Below are 18,323 nucleotides of genomic sequence, written 5' to 3'. Positions count from 1 at the left end.
ATTGATGATGATCCGCGACGGTCATGGAGTGCTCGGTTGCCTTTTTGTGGTCAGGCATACAAACAGAGGCGCGGCGTCTTTAGATAGATAGACTGACCCCCCTGGAGCGGTCCCGCTGGGGTAGATCGCGTGGATGAGATATGGCAATAGAATAAAAAGCATTCCCTTTCCCACCGGCCTCTCTTTTTCCTCCCTTCTACTAATATTGCCCTACACATGGTGACTCACGGCGTGCTTGCCGCTCAGTGCCATTGTACGCTTTTCGACTATGTATGAAGAAGCACCGTCGAGTCAATCAGCATACATGAAAGGGAACGTCAATGGTAGGAATGTCGTAATCGAGATTTGCTCCCAATAATCAAAAGTACAATACAGGTCTAATCCGTGGCGCCCTGCGCCCCTTTCATATCCATCATCGCTATGCGCTCCCGAGTCTAAGTAAACACACACAATGCCGCTCTTTCGCCGACCCTTTATCCTACACTTTGTCGTGGTATCTCTGTACGCTTGCGACCCTCGCCGTGTACCTGCGTTTTGCATCAGGTTGGGTGCGTGAAACCCGTACCGGTAATATATTTCGTTCCCTCAGTGGCGGCTCCACGTTGAAAACCCAGCAGACGATCAGGACACAGCAGTTCCCGGCAGAGACCAGCTGATCAGGTCGTCTCTAACCTCCGATTCGTGGACCTCCTTGTGGTGTCGCCGCGCGCTGTACAGGCCGTCGTGCCCGCTGGCACTGCCGCTTCCCAGACTGCCCAGGGTAGGGACGAGGCTCGCCAGACTTCCGCTCCGGCTGCGGCCGCCTTCGGCAAAGGGGTTGTCCCGGCTAGGCTGGCGGTTGTGCGATCGGCGCTGGCTGTTGGAAGGGTGGGTGGAGTGGTCGCTGGACCCCGGGCGGCCCTTGACGGTGACGAGGGACTTGTCCGACGAGCCGCTGAGCTGGCGGGCGTGGTTGAGGAGCGAGCGCACCTTGCGGGCGTCCGAGGGCCGCAGCGTGTCTCCTCCCCGGCCCTCGTCGCTGCCCGAGGGGCTCGTCGTGTCTTCGGTGCGACGGCCGCGGCGGCTCTCGCGCCGTCGCTCCATGGTGGCGGTCTTGGGATTCGAGTCCTTCCACCCGTCGCCGCCAGCAAAAATGTCCTCGATACACTCGTCGGCGGGCATTTCGCCGGGCTGACAAGACCAACTCGCCGCCAGCGCGCGGCGGTACATATCCTGCAGCTCGCTGGCGTCCCGGGACTTGTTCTGGCTGGTAAGGTTAGGTGTCGTCCCGGCACCGGCTGATTCGTCGACGGGCTCAACGGTCTCTCCGGCCATGATGCCGGCTATGCCGCCAAACATGGGGGCCGTCTTCAAGGGCGGTGCGACATAGTTCCTGTCTCCGTCGATCTGGACCATCAGGATGCCCAGCTTGAGAGTGCTGTTGATTTTGCTCTCCTGCATGAGATAGCGCCGCACAATTCCCTCCTCAGCCGTATCCTCTTCGGCGATCCTGTGGTCGGATAGTCCGGAGCTCCCCGGGCTGGCGGTACCGTGATTGTTCGTGCTGCCCATCCGCCGGTGGCCTTGCAAGGCTGGCCCAAGTATCTTCTCGCGGGCGTGATCCAAGCTGCCACCAGTCCTGCTTCCGGTACTCCTCCGGGGGTAGCTCTCGCTCTCCTCGACATACTCGCTGAGATTCAACTTGACGACACCAAGCGTGATCTTCTCGTCCCGGCCGCCGGCCCCGACGGGGAACTCTTGGGCGACCTCGAACTCGATGGGGCACTCGGTCAGGTTGTTGTTCCGGTCGATGGATATGCGCATGGGCACGACCTTGCTATAGTTGTAGGTGACGCGGTGATTGGTGCTGTCGATGGGAAGCTTCTCGGTCCGCCCGCGGTGTTCGCCGTGCATGGAGTGGGGGAGGTGCCATTTTATCTGCGAAACGCCGTTGACGAGCGGAACGTTGTTGAGGTCGTAGATGGTCAGGTGGAGCTCGAACTTGGGCTTCCGGGCCTTGTTAACTACAGGAAAGAGAGACGGCATGTCAGCGGCTGGGTCATGGACTGGACTTGGGCTGGCGGTTCCGTGCTATTGCATAGTTCTGCGGATGAAGCGAGGTCCACGTTATCCCGGAAGCAGTAGTAAAAGGCGTGTAGCAGCGGCCCATGATCGCGCAGGCTGGAGTCGTGATCTTGTAACCGTATAACGCAACGGTTTGAGGGCCGCGTTTTCGCCAATGGGTCCGGCCGCGTCAGAGTTCGGCTTCGGACTCTTGCTGAAATGCGGCTGACGCACGAGTTGGGACGAAGAAGGCTCGAGGCACTAATAGAGCATGATGGAAACGGCCGGGCGGAAACAGATCCCAGGCCGGGCTGAGACAGTCCAAGACGGTTGCAGAACGGGGAGAGACCACAGGTGGGCGGCGGGAGATAAGGCTTACTCAGGGACGCCATTGTCACACTATGAGGACGAGACTATGGGCGCGAAACGCTTCGCCCGCTCTCCAGCGGAGGGCTTACGCCAACAGATCACGACAGAAGGGCGGCGGAACATTCGCTCGGAGGACGGGCTACCGAGGCGGGTAAGCACCAGCAGCGCATGCAGGCATGGCTCGACGGGGGGGAGGAAGAAGACAGTGTCCCGGCTGATCCGAAGTGGCACGCAGGCCCGAATGCAAGTGGTGATGGTGGTGCGTCGCACGCGATAAGAGACGAAGCCGAGAGGGCGAGATACGACAGGGAGAGATAGAGTGCGGAAGGCTGGCTGTATGGAGCAGGTCGACGACTTATTAAAGGGAGCCTGGAACTGAGTCGACGAACACGAACGGCGATGACATGCAGGCCACGCTGCATGGGGGATGATGGGCGACAAGGTGACAGCAGAGGAGCCAGGGATTGAGATCTTCGCCCGTGGAGCCCCCCTAACGTCATTCATTCCCTGGGCGCGCGAGACCCGAAAGGATGCAGGCTGGCAGGTGTCCGTCTGGAATCCGCTGGCCCCCCCCAAGCTTTAGGGGTCCCAACTTGGAATAGATTCAGCTCCAGGTAGAGGTAGTTAGCCAAGTAGCGAGCTCCCACCAGCAGGCGGTGCATAGTCATTTACCACGAGTTAGTTATCTGCCTGTGGCTGCTGCTGTGGCCGTGCCGACGCGGAAATTTTCCAGCGACGCGATCACAGTCTAGGCCCTGTAGGTCAGTAAGTATGCAATTAGCAGACCGTGAAGACGGCACCGCGACGACGTTCAAACTGCCTAGGGCTGCTGCACCGATGTTGACTCAGCGTTGACGCAACCAACCAATGAAAACTCGTGGTGCATTTTCAGACATATCTCAATCTGGAATACATTGCAGCGGCCATTGCATCGCCAGTATTCCCCGCCTTGAGTCTTGTTGTTGGTTGGTCTAGGCGACATGCTGCCATAAGTTGTGTGTGCCAAATTTGGGTCGAGTAAAGCTTCAACCTTACCGGATTCACACAACAGGAGCCGCCCTCGGCCGGATGACCGACCCCGGTCGTCCAAATTTTCCACTTGCTTGAGAGCCCGCCAACCAGCCGTCATGCCACCAAAGCAGGATCAAGGGCAGTCTGTGGACAAGTCGAGAAAGCGGCCGGCTGATGGTCCGTTGGCCTCGTCTCAGTACAAGAAACCGAAGACGCAGGGAGGCAAGCCGAAACCACACACCAGTGCGGACGCTGGCAACAACAAACCCGCTGCTTCGGCTCAGGGTGCTGCAGCAGGGAAGGCCAAGTTTCCTCAGAATTCAAAAGATGGCCGATCTCAGTCCAACAAGTCCGACAAGGCCCCCGGCACGGCCAAGGATGGCCAGTCGAGTCGTAGAGAACCATCAAGGCCGTTCATGAAGATGAGGGACATCCGAGCCATTGCTGCCCAGTCCTCAGACGCGGCTCTCAAGGATGGCGAGCTCGACGTGCAGAGCTTTCTCAACGCCCGCGGCTTCGAGATCAAGGCCCTCGACGAGAGTATGCGGCGCACCAGGGGCTCCAACATGAGCCGTGCTTTTCAGAAGGTGCCTTTCACCATGAGGCGCCGGGCTGCGGCCCATAACCACAAGAGGGTGCCCAAAAGGCTTCAGCGGAGGGCCAAGAGGGAGATGGAGGTCGACAACACCCCCACGGTAAATTCCAAGACCAGGAAGCCCAAGACCACCCGCAGTCGGTTGCGTGCCGAAACTGCCCGCAGGCTGGGTAAGCTGGCCGAGAGGAAGAGGAAACAGAAACTTCTGAAGCAGGGCAAGGACGGCAAGCTTGACGAAATCACCGTAACCACGCGACTTGCGAGGCCCAAGATCAGGCGCAACGCTCTCAATGACCCGATAGTGACCGCCAAGAAGTTCAGAAAGAGGCAGAAAGACAAGACCTGGCTACCTACACATCTCTGGCACACGAAACGAGCAAGGATGACGCCACCCAAGGAGCCAATGTGGAGATTCGCCATACCTCTGACCCCTAACCAGAAGTGTTATCGACCCACGCATCGCGCCCAGTGGGAGAAGGGGGCAATCGCGTGGGACATGAGCTATATGAGCACCATCAGCCTATGCGGAACCGAAGGTAGCGTGAGCCACGTGCTCAAAGCCGTCGGCCTGAAGGCGGAGAGCCTCTGGAACGAGAAAGGCAAGAGATGGAGGTCTGGGGCCGTCCACTGGACAGGAATGCTGAGCATGCAGATGGATGGAGTCAGTAAAACCACTGGGCCGGGCGCTGTTATTTGGAACCCGGAGCCAGCATCTTCAGATGAAACCCCAAACTCGGAGAAGACCGTCTGGAGAAAGCTTTTCATCAGACTCCATCCATCTATGTTCCTGGACACCTTCAACAACTTGGTCCGACTGGCAAAGGGGCTTTCCCCCCGCCCCTATGTTGAGGACCTGCGCTATGAAGTCGGAAGCATCGACATAACAGGCCCCGATGCGACAGAGGCTCTACTGGGTGTTCTCAAGCCTTACCCCTTCGCTCCAGACGCTCAAGAACCTCATGCTAGCAGATTCGGGTATTTGGCCGGTTCTAGTGGCCCTGCTGTGTTGCCGGCAGGGTCACTCCTTGCTTTCTCAGTGATGGATCCCCGACTCCTTCACCAGGCGAGACGCACCCAGAAGCCCGCTGAGACTCAGCAGGCAGACCATGCATCCTTCCACCAGGCATTACTGGCTTTGCACAAGGATACAACTCTGAAGCCTATTGACCTCTTCGATCGGGATGCTCGGTTCAAAGCATGCCAACTTCCATCTCAGAAATCTATCAACAGACGTAAGGGCAAGAAAGCACCCGGCGCTTCGCTTGAGCCGACCAAAGCGGATCCTCACATACCAATTATCCTGCTCGCTTCCCGCCAATCAAACACTACAGGTACCTGGACGGTTTTGATGCCATGGAAGTGCGTACTACCTATTTGGTACACCTTGATGCACTATCCCTTAACATCGGGAGGGAACCCCAGCTTTGGCGGGCTTAACGAAATCCGCCAGTTGGCATTCGAGCAGAGCGCCCCGTGGTTCCCTGGCGATTTCCCAGCAACCAAGGCCGGATCTGCATGGGAGTTGCAAGAGAGGGATGTCCGGAGGAAAGCCTGGGAGCGGATGCCAAAGGGAAAACGAGTGAACTACAAGACCCTTGATCTCGGCGCTGGCCGCCAAGGCGAGATCGGAGAGGGCTGGAGTTGCGATTACGAAAGACTCATGAGTCTTGATTCACTGCCTGCTACTGAGCAGCAAGATGTCGAAATGAAAGACCAAGAAGATCATCCTCCGGCGTCTGGAGGTGAACCGAACCAGGCAGCGTCCCAGACAGAGCTACTATCCCGCCTGTCTCACCTATCAAAGTCTGCAATGAACACACATCTCAGATCCGCGGCGGGAACACCGCCACCTACCAGTCTGGTTACAGTCAAGATAACTTACCTCGGTCGAGGTGTCCCGGGCGCTTGTGCTCGAATTTACAGACTGCCAACCAGAACCACTGCTATTTCGACCCAGGCAGAAGTGCCAGCATCTGACCCACCGCCTTCTAAGAGCAGCGGTCTCCCGTCAGACCTGCGAGAGCAATGGCTCGAGACACTCCCAAGGAAAGGCAAACAAGCGCAAGGAAAGCCGGGCCTAAAGCACAACACCTCAACTGATGTCAACCTCGAAACCAGGAAGAGGCTGTTAGCACAGGAGCTCATAACGCCTACTCAACCTCTAAGGAATGGTGAAGGTATCAATGGACACCTACTTTGTCCTAACCCAGACGACCTAATTGGATTCGTCACGTCAGGTAGTTTCAATCTGAGAAGCGGGCGCCCTGAAGCCATCGGCAGTCTTGAGGGTCAGAAAGCGCTGGAAGAGCTCAAGAGGTACAAAGACAAAGGCGATCGTGCGTCGAGAATATGTGTTGTACGGAATGCAGGACAGAACATAGGATGGATAGCCAAGTGGGAATTGGTTTAACAGCAATTACCGCTGAGTATTTCTGTTGTCTGAAAGCCAGGCAGTGGGCTGGAAAATATAGCACTCTATCCGTTGACATCACGATTCCTTCCAGGCAGGAGTCATGGCATTACGATTTCTACACGACCGACACTGTGACCTGAGCGATGACAAATGTATAGTGAGATTTTTTCAATGGGAGTTATTTGCCGTAAGTGGGCGCTGCAACAGTTTTCTCACGGTGTAAGATCGTCAAAGCCACGGTCGCAGTCCACCCAAGACTCAGCCACCTTGCGGGTGCACCGGTGAGTCATGCTCAGCATACATACGGACCTCGCATTCATATAAGGACAACTAAGAGTAAGTATTTGTTTCGGCTCGTGTATGAACTAACTATACAGCAACTCAATTGAAATGGCGGAAGCAATGCAACCCTTAGGTGATGCGCAGTCGACCCTCTTCCCAAAGATCACCTCCAAAATACACATGATACACACAGAGATTAGGAAGCGCCCATTGCCGCTTAGGCCAGGCATACTTCCAGTGGTGGGAACAGTGAAGCTGCATGGAACGCACGCAGATATAGTCTTCCCAGACCCGTGGACTTCGGACGACTTCACACTTCAGTCACGGAACCGAGTGGACCTCACGCCGGATCGCGACAACCAGGGCTTTGCGGCATTCGCGCTTGCACGCAAGCCGCGGATCCTCGAGCTCAGGACGCGAATCCTGGACCGCTATTGTGAGCTCAACGCGTCCTCCCCTGGAGCAACATCACAACCCCTGATCATAGCCGGCGAGTTCATCGGCTCCGGCATGCGCCAGCTGACCGGCACGGCGGTCAACACGCTGCCGTACCAGGCCTTCGTCGTCCTGGGCCTCAACATCAACGCCCGCTGGCAGTGTGATGAGGACTACACGTCGATCTGCGACGGCTTTGGCGGCGAGGACGACCGAATCTACCACATCTCCCGCGGCGGCTTCTTCCACGAGAGGCTGCAATTGACGCAACCGGATGGCGGCATCCGGAACTTGATGGAACACATGAACGCCGTGGCGGCACGGTGTCCGTTTGCGGCGTCGATCGGAGTGGAGGGCATTGGGGAGGGCGTGGTATGGAAGCCCTACGACGATGGCGGCGACGATGCAGATGATGAAGACGACAACCATGCAAACACGCCCCAGAGAAGAGCCAAGACGTACTTGCCGCCCGAGTTCTGGCTGAAGACCAAGGCCGAAGAGTTTTGGCACACACAAAAGCCGTCCGTTCGGCCGAGGTGGAAGCTCGGCGTCACCAAGGAGACGGCTAAGGAGTTTGCAACGGAGAAGGTGACGGAGCGCCGGTTGCAGCAGGGGCTGGAATATCTGCACGAGATGGGAATCGACGCCTCGACGAAAAGGGGCCTCGGAGACTTTATCAACTGGCTCGCGAAGGATGTGCAGGTCGAGGAGGCCCTGGAAATCAAGGAGATGGGCATGGAACCGGCGTGGGTCAGCGCCGAAGTGCGGACTATAGCCAAGGCTTGGTATTTGAAAAGAATTGACACACAATCTAACGTCAGTGGGACATAGTTGGAAGCAGTAGATACGGTGTGGTTGAATATTAAGGGTTCAGCTCTCAACCCGGATTACAAGGTCTTCTACGCTATTGGCCTACAAAGTCCCGGTGCTCAGTCGTATAGTCCGAGGATCTCTCCCACGACGCTCTTAAACGTCCCGCTTGGGTCGAACTTCTCTCTGACGGCCTTGAACCTTGCAAGATGCTACTCCATGTTAGCCAAAACATAAAACCGAAGCCTCAGCTTCCCCCGGGAATGCGGACGTCACTTACATCTGGGTCGATGTTCTTGGTGGCATTGCCAAAGACCTCGCGTGTGTTCTTTGTCCAGTGTGGGCGACACGGGAACTCGTCAATCAAGACCTTTGCAAGACGGGGATCTGGAGACCAGTCAGTTCTGTCGTCGCTTGCCCTGACGGACATATCTCTAGGGAGGAAATGCCAGTACTTACAGAAATCAGCGTTATATGGCTTTCCGTCGCCGATGCTGGGCTTGAAGTGCGGGAAGTCGAACATGATGGCGCCCTTGCTCCAGTCGGCGCCGTCGCTCGTGTCGTAGGTGACCTGGCCGAGGAGGTCGAAGTAGGGCTTGCCGAACTTGATGTTGATGCCGGAGCGGTACGTGCTGGTCATGGTGATGCCCTTTTCCTTCTTCTCGTCGTCGAAGAACTTGCGCACCCGTTTCAGCATGTCGTTGGCCCGCGTCATGGGGAAGGCCAGCTCGAGCGTCTCGCCGCGCAGCCCGTACTCCCACTCGGGCTTCTGGCCCGGGTACAGCCCGCCGATGAGCACGTCGTAGTTCCACCCGTAGACCGGCCACGTGTAGATGGTCTGATCCGTCGTCTTCTCGTGGAAGTTCGGCGCGCTCCAGAGCCCGAAGAAGATGGTCTCGATGAGCTCGTTGGACGTCTCCAGGTACTTGCCGCTGTTCAGGATGGTGATAGCGGCAGCAGCCTCGAGGTCCGTGACGGAGAAGGTGCTCTGGAATCCCTCCTGGTCGCTGAGCGTCTCAGGGATCTCGTCGTAGTAGCGGTGGTGGAATTTCTTGAGATATGGCCACCACTAGAAACGATAATCAGCCCTCGTTTCTGAGATGACAATATTTTGAGGACCTACCCAGAAGTTTGCAGTGGCATATGGCGCAATCATGCCGTAGATATCCCCATTCAAGACTTCATCTTCGTCGTAAATGTCTTGTTTGGCAAAAACCTTAAAGTCGGGGTAGATCTTGAATTTCATCCTCGCAATGACACCAAGCAGACCGAGAGAAGTAGATGCAGCTAACCAGTCATCGTTCGTCTCGTCCCTCTCTACCGTCACGATGTCGCCATTCCCGTTGATGATGTCCAGTGACAGAACACCGGCAGCAACCATTGACTCTTCACGGATAGAGGATCGATGCGCACCCATAGCGACGGCGCCAGCCATAGAGATATTCCAGTTCACGAGAGTATAACCCATGGAGGCCCCATTCTCATGTAAATACTCGGCAAGCTGCAGGAACGTGACGCCAGCCTCGATCACGACAGACCCGGACTCTGCGCCGGGTTCGAGACTGAAATCCGAGATCCCGTTGGTGTTCTCGGTCCTGATGATAACGGTGCGAGGGTCATCTTGACACATGGTATCGTACCACATGTGCCCTTTGCCCGAAGGTCGAACCGGATAGCCGTTGGCCGCGGCATCTTTGACTATACTGACCATCTCGTCGACACTGGTGACATTATACACAGCCGCAACATCACGGCACGCCGGAAACCCAGGGCCATCGAAGGTGTTGTAAGGCTCAGCCACTACGCCGAGAGTGGCGCTTGCCAGGAGCAGGTACCGGCGGACAGACGACATCGTGGGTTGAGCTCCGTGTACCCTTAATACGTGAGGAGCGTGAAGAGACTACGACAAAGCTCGCTGCGAGAGGAGAGGGGGAAGGCGATCCTAAATAAAGTTGGTGCGAAGTATACCACAAAGGCCCCCAGGCCACGCGCGCTTGCACACCCCTGACGAAGCATCGTCATCGTCACCAGATTTGCTCACCGTAACATGGTAGCAGCCGCGGTCCTCAGGCGCTCTTTCTGAGGGCAAGAGCGCGGGTGCTGCTGTCCTCACCTGTGAGTTGTTTGCATGTGACGACACTCTGTGCGACCTCGTGCCTGGACGGCGCATCTCAAAGGTTGCATTCGTTGCGCCTTTTGGGCGAGCAACCCCCTTTTCGGATGAGAGGACAGGGGTAGACGATCTTTCAGCGAAACATACGGGCTCGCTTGTGACGACGTTAGTAAGGTGGTGAGGACTACCGGTCGGTTGAGTAATGGATTCAACAGCAGTCTTGTTGAAGATCACTTGTGCAAGGCACCGCCAAGACGCCTCTATGCTGAACTGGTCAGGTCGCCTGCCCACGATGTAACACCCCGCCAATCATAGCAGTGTGTGACAAGAGAGCCGATGCGGAGATCCTGGTTGGCCTCCTCCATACGTGGAGTAACCTGGCTATAGGGTATCATTGAGCGGGAAGGAAATTGTTGTCAATGCTAGAATTGTGGTAGTTCCGCCTATTGGTCAATCGAGTTGTCCTGCGTTAGGTCACTGGCATGATCGTTAAACGGGACTTGGAGGATAGTTATGGCCCTATAAGTCAGGTACACTATAGTCTGCTGACTGAAAACTTTCATTCGGGCGAGCACTAGATACTGGGAAGATGACGGACAAAAGCGGAACAAAAACCCCCGTTTGAAGATTACCAAGCTGCCACAAGGGTTTGTTACTTTACTTCACCGACTATAAGGTAACGCTGTGTCAATCATATCACAAGGCGTAATTTTCCCGCCGCTAACTAAGGTACTAGTCACACTTACTGACTATGAAGATCTGCAAATCACGCTACTACTTAGGGTCGTGGTGCTTGCGCTCATGGCAGGTTGCATAGCTGGCTACCGAGTGCGAGTTATCTGATCTAATCTGATCCGAGAGGGCGATGCTGACAATTGAGTCACACATGATTCGGTGCGGTAGACTTTCTTGGCCAGTACCGAACGGGCGAAAAGTCGTTAGATCATGACATGTGCTTATTAGCTAGTAAGTATATAGAGTAACTTTACCCCGAAAGTGACCCCCAAATCTGATTGATGAAGTCCGCAGTAGTAGAAGACCACAGTTATCGCCGTCCGAAATATCGTAAAGACTCCCTTGCTGAAGTCCTCCGTAGAAGGCCGAATTTCCCATTCCCAAATAGTGCAACATCAAGGTACCGCAGAATCAGCGTAAACGAAAGTGTTCATGGACTTTGCCATAGTTTGATGGCGACCACCGATAGATCGTCGCTCAATTCTCCTCAATTGCTTCGTGGCAAGTGAGACCCATTCTAATCAGCCGGTTGCCGAGGGTTCGCTTCTGCTGCGGTGAGAGCCGCGAAAGATACTCTGCGTCGAGACAGAGGTCGTCCAGAAGTGCGGTAGCTTGTGAAATGCTACTGCCTTGAGAGAGTTGAGTAGGCACACTGGCATCGGCGTCAGCTTGCGTGCGGTCGTCCGCGTTTGGTATGTCCCCCGAGTCATTGGAGACATCGTTGTCTGCACGCTCGTCCGCTTGACCTCTTTGAACTGTACTGCTGTCCATTACCAACGTGCCAGGAGCTTCAACAGAGCTTACTTCTGCGTTCATGTCGTTCAAGTCGCCGGTTTCGTCTTGGCCCTTGTAGGCCAGAGCCTCTATACCCGCAGGCAGTTTGCCTTTGATCAGGGCATCTGCGCGAACTGCCTCGTCGTTGATGGTTTCAGGTCGAATATATCGGCTAGTCATGGCATACCGCAGCATGCCATTAGGCTTTACCTCATGCTTTGGCTCAGGGTTAACTAGGGTACAGTTCTGGGGTTGATGCGGGTTGACCTACTTCATAGAGCCTGTGAACATCTGTGCCGTGCATGATGCATATGTCACCATGGTACAATGGAAAACTCAACACGGCGGGCTTGTTCTTCGACTTGTCATCTAGCGTCTTTGGTGTATGACCAATTGAGTTCCTCTTCTTGGGTCGGAAACGCATCACTGAAGGCGAACCAAGAGAAAGACTGGCAACTGTAGGCCCGAGTTCTCTCTCTCCGTCGTCGTGATACTTCACAGCTCAGCGTTAGTCCACGAGGAACCGAGGCATCGAAAACTTACATTGATGACGCAGTCTTCAAAGTATCCCAATGACAAGAGTTCATTGAAGGGCTCTGATCTCAGGGACATCGAAGTCGCTGCGTATTGGATGCTGTCATCCTGGATTTTCTGATCAATCGCATTGATGATCTGCCCCTGAGCCCAGGTCAATTGAGAGACACCGCGAAGTATCTCCTCGGGAGCTTCATCAAAGCCGGTAGTATCAACCATCACGCCAAATTTGTACGGAGCACCCTGCATTTTGTTAGCTACAGGGTCTGTCTCTAAGGACTTTTCACATACCCAATTGCTAGCGAAGTGGGATGTAAGCTCTTCACCACGGTTACCTAACAATCGTTAACCAAGACCGCTGCAATTATAATCAGAACCTTACCATGAAGTCTTGCTGTCTTGCGCTGCAACTTCAGATCTCTTTGTTGCAAATTGATGTACATATCATCGGGGCCATGCAGTTTTGCACAGATGCCTTCCGTGGCATGAAGGACAGAGACTGTGCCAACAACTGTGCCATCTTCACCAGGCAGCGCGTATGTGTCGACTTCGTAGCCAGCAATAGTAGTCGTCCACTCTTGGACGATGTTGCTGATCTCGATGGCCTTGTTCATAGGCTTGGCTTTCTTGGCCATCTTAGTCTCTCTCCTCACTTCATCGATAGAGTAGATGTTAAAATCAACACTATAAGTGAAATCACAGGTAGGCTCCTCGCACTCCCACCGGCACCAACGAACTCGGCGGCTCGCACAGAGACATTGAGGGCAGACAATTCCCTTCTTGAAATCTTTCTCTGTGCCAAAAGCTGCATCTGCTCTGGTAGGCAGAGCAGGAACAAGCGGCGCAAGTGGGTGACGAATCAAAAGACTGGGATCTTTTCTCTCGCGGAGGAACGTTGTACTGTAATGCACTTTGCCAAGTACCATGGACTGTTGCTGGCCATAACCGATGTCGACCGTGAATTGAAAATGATTTGGGCATTCAGGTTTCAAGCAAGTCCACCCCTCGTTGTAAATCATCTTGCTGGTATTTCCGCATTCAGAGCAGATAAAGCTGGGGCAAACATTCTGCCCAACAGCGTATAGATGACTGTCGTCTCCGGTCCCACTGACCCACCATGACATCTGCGCGGTAGGGATCTTCTCGAGACGAACCATCCAGAATGCGACCTTGTTGTTTTGATGGTCCAGCGAAGCCTCGCTCCAGATATCGGTGACCATGAAGTGGCCCATGACGGAGTACGGGAACGCAGGCTTGATGGGACTCCTGGGGTTCCTATCACCTACTTTTCTGTCAGCTCTCACGCTATCTCGTTATTGAGAATTAAATGATGCCCACCAAGTATGATAACTACGGCATGGCCCAGTGAAACAGTATTCGTGAGGAATTGGAAGTATTTTGACTCCTTGGTTTGGCTCTCCCCATGAGTCATTTTCGCAGTCGTTGAATCCCTCTTCTTCTCGCCGCCACTTATTGAAATGTCAATTGGCCGACTGTGACCCATCCAGTTCTTTGGAAACTTACAGATTTGTGATAACAACTGTGCCATCAATGTAGTCTCGGATTGATCCGTGGCTATCAATCAATAGACCTAAGGTGGTCTTGTTGAAATGGTAGTTGCCCCCTTCATGACTCTTGAAATAGTCCACAGAGTCACACAAAGCTGCGCGGTTGTATGAGTGAACATAGTTGGTCTTAGCTGTGCCTTGTGGGTGCTGGGGAGCCGCAAATGACGCATCACCACTACCGGTGTGCGTCGCATGTTCCGAGCCGTCGTTCATCATCCACGCGCCGCCGACTCGTCCGCCAGTCATGCCGTTGCTTGTAACTTCACCCATATGCGGCAACGGCGCATTGTAATAGGCAGTCTGGCCATTGCCATTTCCGATGACGTTGGTCGTAGTCGCGATATCGAAGCTGTGGTTGGCTCCGTAGATGCCTCCTTGGGCTTGCGAAGATAGGCCCTGATTCATGCCACCGAAAACCTCAGCGTATCTCGAGGTATCTGGATGTAAGTGGGCGTTGAAGTCAGTTACGTTGGCTGCTGCGCCATTGCCACTACCGATACCTAGAAAGTCGTCGTTATAGATAATTGGCGCTGAATGACTGGGATTGTCGGGCCTGGTGGCTCTGGCAGCAATTCGCGCGGAAGATCGAGTCGCAGAGGGCATTGTTTGCTTGCGCCTACGTGCAGTCTTGCTGTTAGTTGGAAAGTACTCCTCCTCGAGGCTATCGCTGGCCTTGCGCTTGGAACGATCACTAGCCATATTGGCGGTGGAGTCTGCGTGTGCCGTGGGTGCTGCTGATGATTGAAGATGAGTTCACGCGTCAGTAACTTTCAAACGATACCGTACTGAAACAGAGACGGTGGGAAAGGGTTCGAGAACACCACTGCGAGCTGGGTTACAACTATGTCGGAGCACTCGTGGCAGTGAATAGATGCGGAGAGTAAATGGTGAAAGCGAAGACTTTGTCGAAGACCGATGAAGGCACGACAAGTTGTGATGAAGTGAGAAAGGTTGTTTATGGTCAAGTCGACTGCTTTGGACTTATACCATCGGATTACCAAGGGAAGGCACCGGACGTGCAGTTGGGTTTGGTGATTTGAGAAGGTGCCGACTGGAACGTGACCGCTTGTGGTTTGGGGAAGGGACGAACAGTGGACAGAGGTGGGTATCGGTGATTTAGGGGAAGATGCCAACTATAGAAGTGCATATGATGTCGCTGATTGGAATGAATGTATCAGGGTCGGTACAAGCAATGTAGACGATGTATGGAAGCGCGCGGACCTTATAGATCGTCGGCAAGTTCGAGGCAAATGTCATTTTGCGCAGGAGCCCAGAATGAGATCATAGCATCCTCTGGAATCCCCAAAGCCTTGCAGACTTGTTCTAGATGTCAAAAAGCACGTACCTTGGTCTCCAAAACGAGTGTTGGAAGAAGAATCCGAATCACGACAGGTGAGATTTTGCTGCCAGCTCACAAGGCCAGGTGACTAGCCTGACCAAACGGCGCAACGAGTGATATGATGGCAGAAGTATGAGCATGGGTAAGGGAAGTTCCGCGTGAATTGAAACGTACATGAAAGGTGTGAATGTTTCTCGAGGGAGAATACCAGTAGGGCAATCGCGGACTCCGTGACCTTGGCAGGAGAGCCAGTCCAGATCAACGGTGGGAAAGTGAAATGTGGAAGTGGGAGGATACGCAGCGATCACGTGCGCAAGAAGAGAAGTGATTTGGTTGAGATATGGAAGGGGCAGGTATCTATTTTCGTTGATGGGTTGAGTTGATCAGTTGGCAGACGGAGGTGAGTGTCTCGGTGTCTTCGTGGTGAAATAGCGTAATAGCCTTCGGTTTCAGCACCTTCGGACTACGAGCTTCAGCAACAGTTTTTAGTTCTTGTGCGTCTTAGGAGCACGGCTTCTTGTCAAGTACCTTAAATTCACGAGCGGTTATAGAAGCAGTACGATTGTTTTCCTTGCTCACAACGAGCCAATCAACTAGCCTAGATTCACCAGCAGACGTGGAAGCGATACGATTGTTTGGCTTGCTCACCACACAAGGCGCGATGCCTACAATTGCCCCGATGAACTCTTGCTCTGGAAAGATATCAGACCTGCAAGGCTCCTCAACCACTGCACTGAGAGCAGTAATACAACCAGGATATGGCCATATTTGCCCTATCAACTAACCTCATTGTCCTCTTCAAATCTGCTGGAGTGACTATGTCTGCTTAAAGCGGACTGAGGCTGCCTGTAATCTTTGGCAGCAAAGCTCATACTTTCCAATGCTCTAGAGAAACGACGAGTGAATGGAACGAGTTGGTAAAAGTGGGCTGGGCAAGATATAGGAACGTCGGGAAAGCGCGGCACGAGACATCTTGTTCTACCTCCGTATCGTTAGACTCTCATGTGAGCTTGGGAACATGGCCAGTTTTGACAGTTTTAATATGAGTCTTTAGACTGCTCTATAGTATTTCTGGCCCGCTGCTTCACCATATATGTGTGTCTCTGTCCGTGACCTTATTGCAAAAGCAGGCAATATGCCCGAACTCCAGCCTGGCCGAATCTTTGTACAAACAGTCGATTAGCGTTGGTAGGCGAACTTCAGTGAGGAATATTGCTATAGAGTACGATAAAGTGAGGGAATACGATCGTTAGCAGTCGAAAATGTCAGTGCAGAATAGCATCGCATTCAATTGTCGACCGGAAATGAAAGAAGATAGGTGGAATTGGGTTCCGATTGTTGTCGATTCAGTGAGACAACATAGGTACTCATTACGGTTCATCAAGAGCGGCGAATTGCTACCTCATCTGCTCAAGAATGAAAAGAGGAATTTAACTCACCTAGTGTTGGCAGATATATACTTGGCCTGCGCTGCTGCTGTAAATCTAAGCCGGGGCTTTCACAGTACTCTCCTGGCACATTGGTGGGCTCTTGGATTCAATGAGAACTACATATGTCTCCTTACTCTCATAGCTTGTTAGCCTTCCATGCCATCTACTGTTCTCCCACTGTGCCCATCTTACAACAATCTAGCTCATCTACTACGCAGATCTTGCCATGAAGCCACAGCCTTCATTACGTCAAGTGCGACATATTCTCTGCTGAAGTGATACCAAATACTTCCAATAATGCATTATAGTTTCTTTCCATACCTTTCTCGTCTAGCGTCCTCCGTTTCCTCGCTTCCTGCTTCTCGCTTGCTGCGAGAACAGTCACGTCAATCTTGCTCGAGACAGTGTGGTTCCCCCCCCCCCCCCCCCCTCCCCGCTCTCAAGCTTGATTTTCAAGGCTACTTGGTAGGCCTGAATGATGTTATAAGTTGCGGATGATGGGTAGAGAGGTCTCTCGAAAGGAATTTCGAGATCTCTCAGGACCGAGGATCCGAGCTGCGAGAGCCGAATATCAAGATGCGAGCCCAGGTCGAAGGGTTTGCCGAATAAATAGTCTCCGTCATCACTAGGCTTGGAACTGGAGTACATGATGGGGCCTTTAGGTGCGGCCATCTCTCCATTCAACGATCTTAGAGCCTCGGGTTCTATGAAAGGCGACGCTGTCGGGCTTGAAAGGGGCGTCGCCATTGTGCCTTTTTCATCAGAGTAGGCAAAGCTCGGAAGCTGGGCCCCCACAGTTCCCCGGACGACAACTGGAACTCGGAAGCTCTATCGCCCTAGCAGTTCCTCAAAGGGAATCAGATAGGCGCTTTCCATGTCTGAGCTAACAGTCCCGCGCATGCCAGGACATCGAAGTTGAGTGCGGGAGAGGAATTTGTGTTCAATTGACGTGACCTCAACTACGGGCAAGCGTCGCAGGTCGCCATCTTGGCATATCGTGGTCATGCTATCCTCAAGTGTAGGTCCAAGGTATATCTTCAAGGAAGGCTCGGGGTGGTCAACCTGAACCAACTGGGGATAAAGGAGTTTTACAATGTATGGGTATAAAAGCCGTCTTGACCTTTCTAAGAACGCCATTGGCGTGCATATTTGCATGGAAGAACCCTCTCGGTTCGCATATTTACAGACTCTTCATGGATGTGAGAGTCATACTCTTTGCCGTTGATTGACCTTTTCGTTGATGGCGCACGTATCAACAGAGGGAAGGTTGCTGTTACGCTTTTCACACCAGGGTATATCAACAATGCCTCCAGAACATATTCAACGTGGCCCTCGAATCTTGCCGGATCCCCTACGGAGGTATGCTTCAAGTAAAATACGGAGGGCAGCGGGTGGTTCGTTACACATTCTTGAGTTGTGCTCAAATACCTTTCTGGGGGGACATATCCTAGTGGCCGAGGGATGCTCCTGATTCTCATACCAGTCTTTGTCCCAACTGTCACGCCGTTCTTCGAACCCTCGTTGCGATGTATAGGGGATAGTAGTTGCGGACGGGAATCTAGCACCAGCGTCGACTCTACCTCGAAAAATGCATTCCTGCTCCTCGAATAGAACGGCCCTTCCTTGGCAGGTCAACCTGCTTTTACGTGATTGCTTGACAAGCTTTGACTTCCTGCGGCCGATAAGACTGAGCCGCACCCATGTCTGATCACACTTTGGGCCTTCAGCGAACGCGTGCTTTATCACTACGTGCCCAAGGATCGTGTCTCCAGGAACGTAAGTAGATTGAAAATTGACAACTTCGACGGCGGCCGCATCTGAGTTCTCCTTTCTAAATGGCGGCATTGCTTTTACTAGATATTTTCATGTATG

At 53.6% G+C, this 18,323-nt stretch overlaps 5 protein-coding genes across 5 annotated transcripts; 2 read left to right on the top strand and 3 right to left on the bottom strand.

The window, feature by feature from the left end:
* Nucleotides 1-621: 621 nt before the first annotated feature.
* JN550_003211 (uncharacterized protein) lies at nucleotides 622-2,025 on the bottom strand (the record flags this gene model as incomplete). The annotated part of the gene is made up of 1 exon (XM_049314590.1): nucleotides 622-2,025. One exon carries the CDS (start codon nucleotides 2,023-2,025, stop codon nucleotides 622-624), a length of 1,404 nt encoding a protein of 467 aa, XP_049175046.1.
* A 1,514-nt stretch (nucleotides 2,026-3,539) lies between these two features.
* JN550_003210 (uncharacterized protein) lies at nucleotides 3,540-6,428 on the top strand (the record flags this gene model as incomplete). The annotated part of the gene is made up of 1 exon (XM_049314589.1): nucleotides 3,540-6,428. One exon carries the CDS (start codon nucleotides 3,540-3,542, stop codon nucleotides 6,426-6,428), a length of 2,889 nt encoding a protein of 962 aa, XP_049175045.1.
* A 405-nt stretch (nucleotides 6,429-6,833) lies between these two features.
* On the top strand, nucleotides 6,834-7,979 carry JN550_003209 (uncharacterized protein; the record flags this gene model as incomplete). Its single annotated transcript, XM_049314588.1, has 1 exon — nucleotides 6,834-7,979. One exon carries the CDS (start codon nucleotides 6,834-6,836, stop codon nucleotides 7,977-7,979), a length of 1,146 nt encoding a protein of 381 aa, XP_049175044.1.
* Nucleotides 7,980-8,077: 98 nt separating this feature from the next.
* Nucleotides 8,078-9,810, bottom strand: JN550_003208 (uncharacterized protein; the record flags this gene model as incomplete). The annotated part of the gene is made up of 4 exons (XM_049314587.1): nucleotides 8,078-8,170; nucleotides 8,239-8,345; nucleotides 8,418-9,027; nucleotides 9,082-9,810. The coding sequence occupies 4 exons, from the start codon at nucleotides 9,808-9,810 to the stop codon at nucleotides 8,078-8,080; spliced, it is 1,539 nt and encodes a 512-aa protein (XP_049175043.1).
* Nucleotides 9,811-11,283: 1,473 nt separating this feature from the next.
* Nucleotides 11,284-14,381, bottom strand: JN550_003207 (uncharacterized protein; the record flags this gene model as incomplete). The annotated part of the gene is made up of 7 exons (XM_049314586.1): nucleotides 11,284-11,796; nucleotides 11,852-12,073; nucleotides 12,124-12,357; nucleotides 12,406-12,449; nucleotides 12,497-13,396; nucleotides 13,453-13,583; nucleotides 13,639-14,381. 7 exons carry the CDS (start codon nucleotides 14,379-14,381, stop codon nucleotides 11,284-11,286), a joined length of 2,787 nt encoding a protein of 928 aa, XP_049175042.1.
* Between the last annotated feature and the right edge of the window lie 3,942 nt (nucleotides 14,382-18,323).

This window comes from Neoarthrinium moseri (assembly GCF_022829205.1).
Source record: "Neoarthrinium moseri strain CBS 164.80 chromosome Unknown scaffold7_Wmoseri_CBS_16480, whole genome shotgun sequence".
Taxonomy (NCBI): Eukaryota; Fungi; Ascomycota; class Sordariomycetes; order Amphisphaeriales; family Apiosporaceae; genus Neoarthrinium; species Neoarthrinium moseri.
This window is presented reverse-complemented; position numbering and strand designations above follow the sequence as displayed.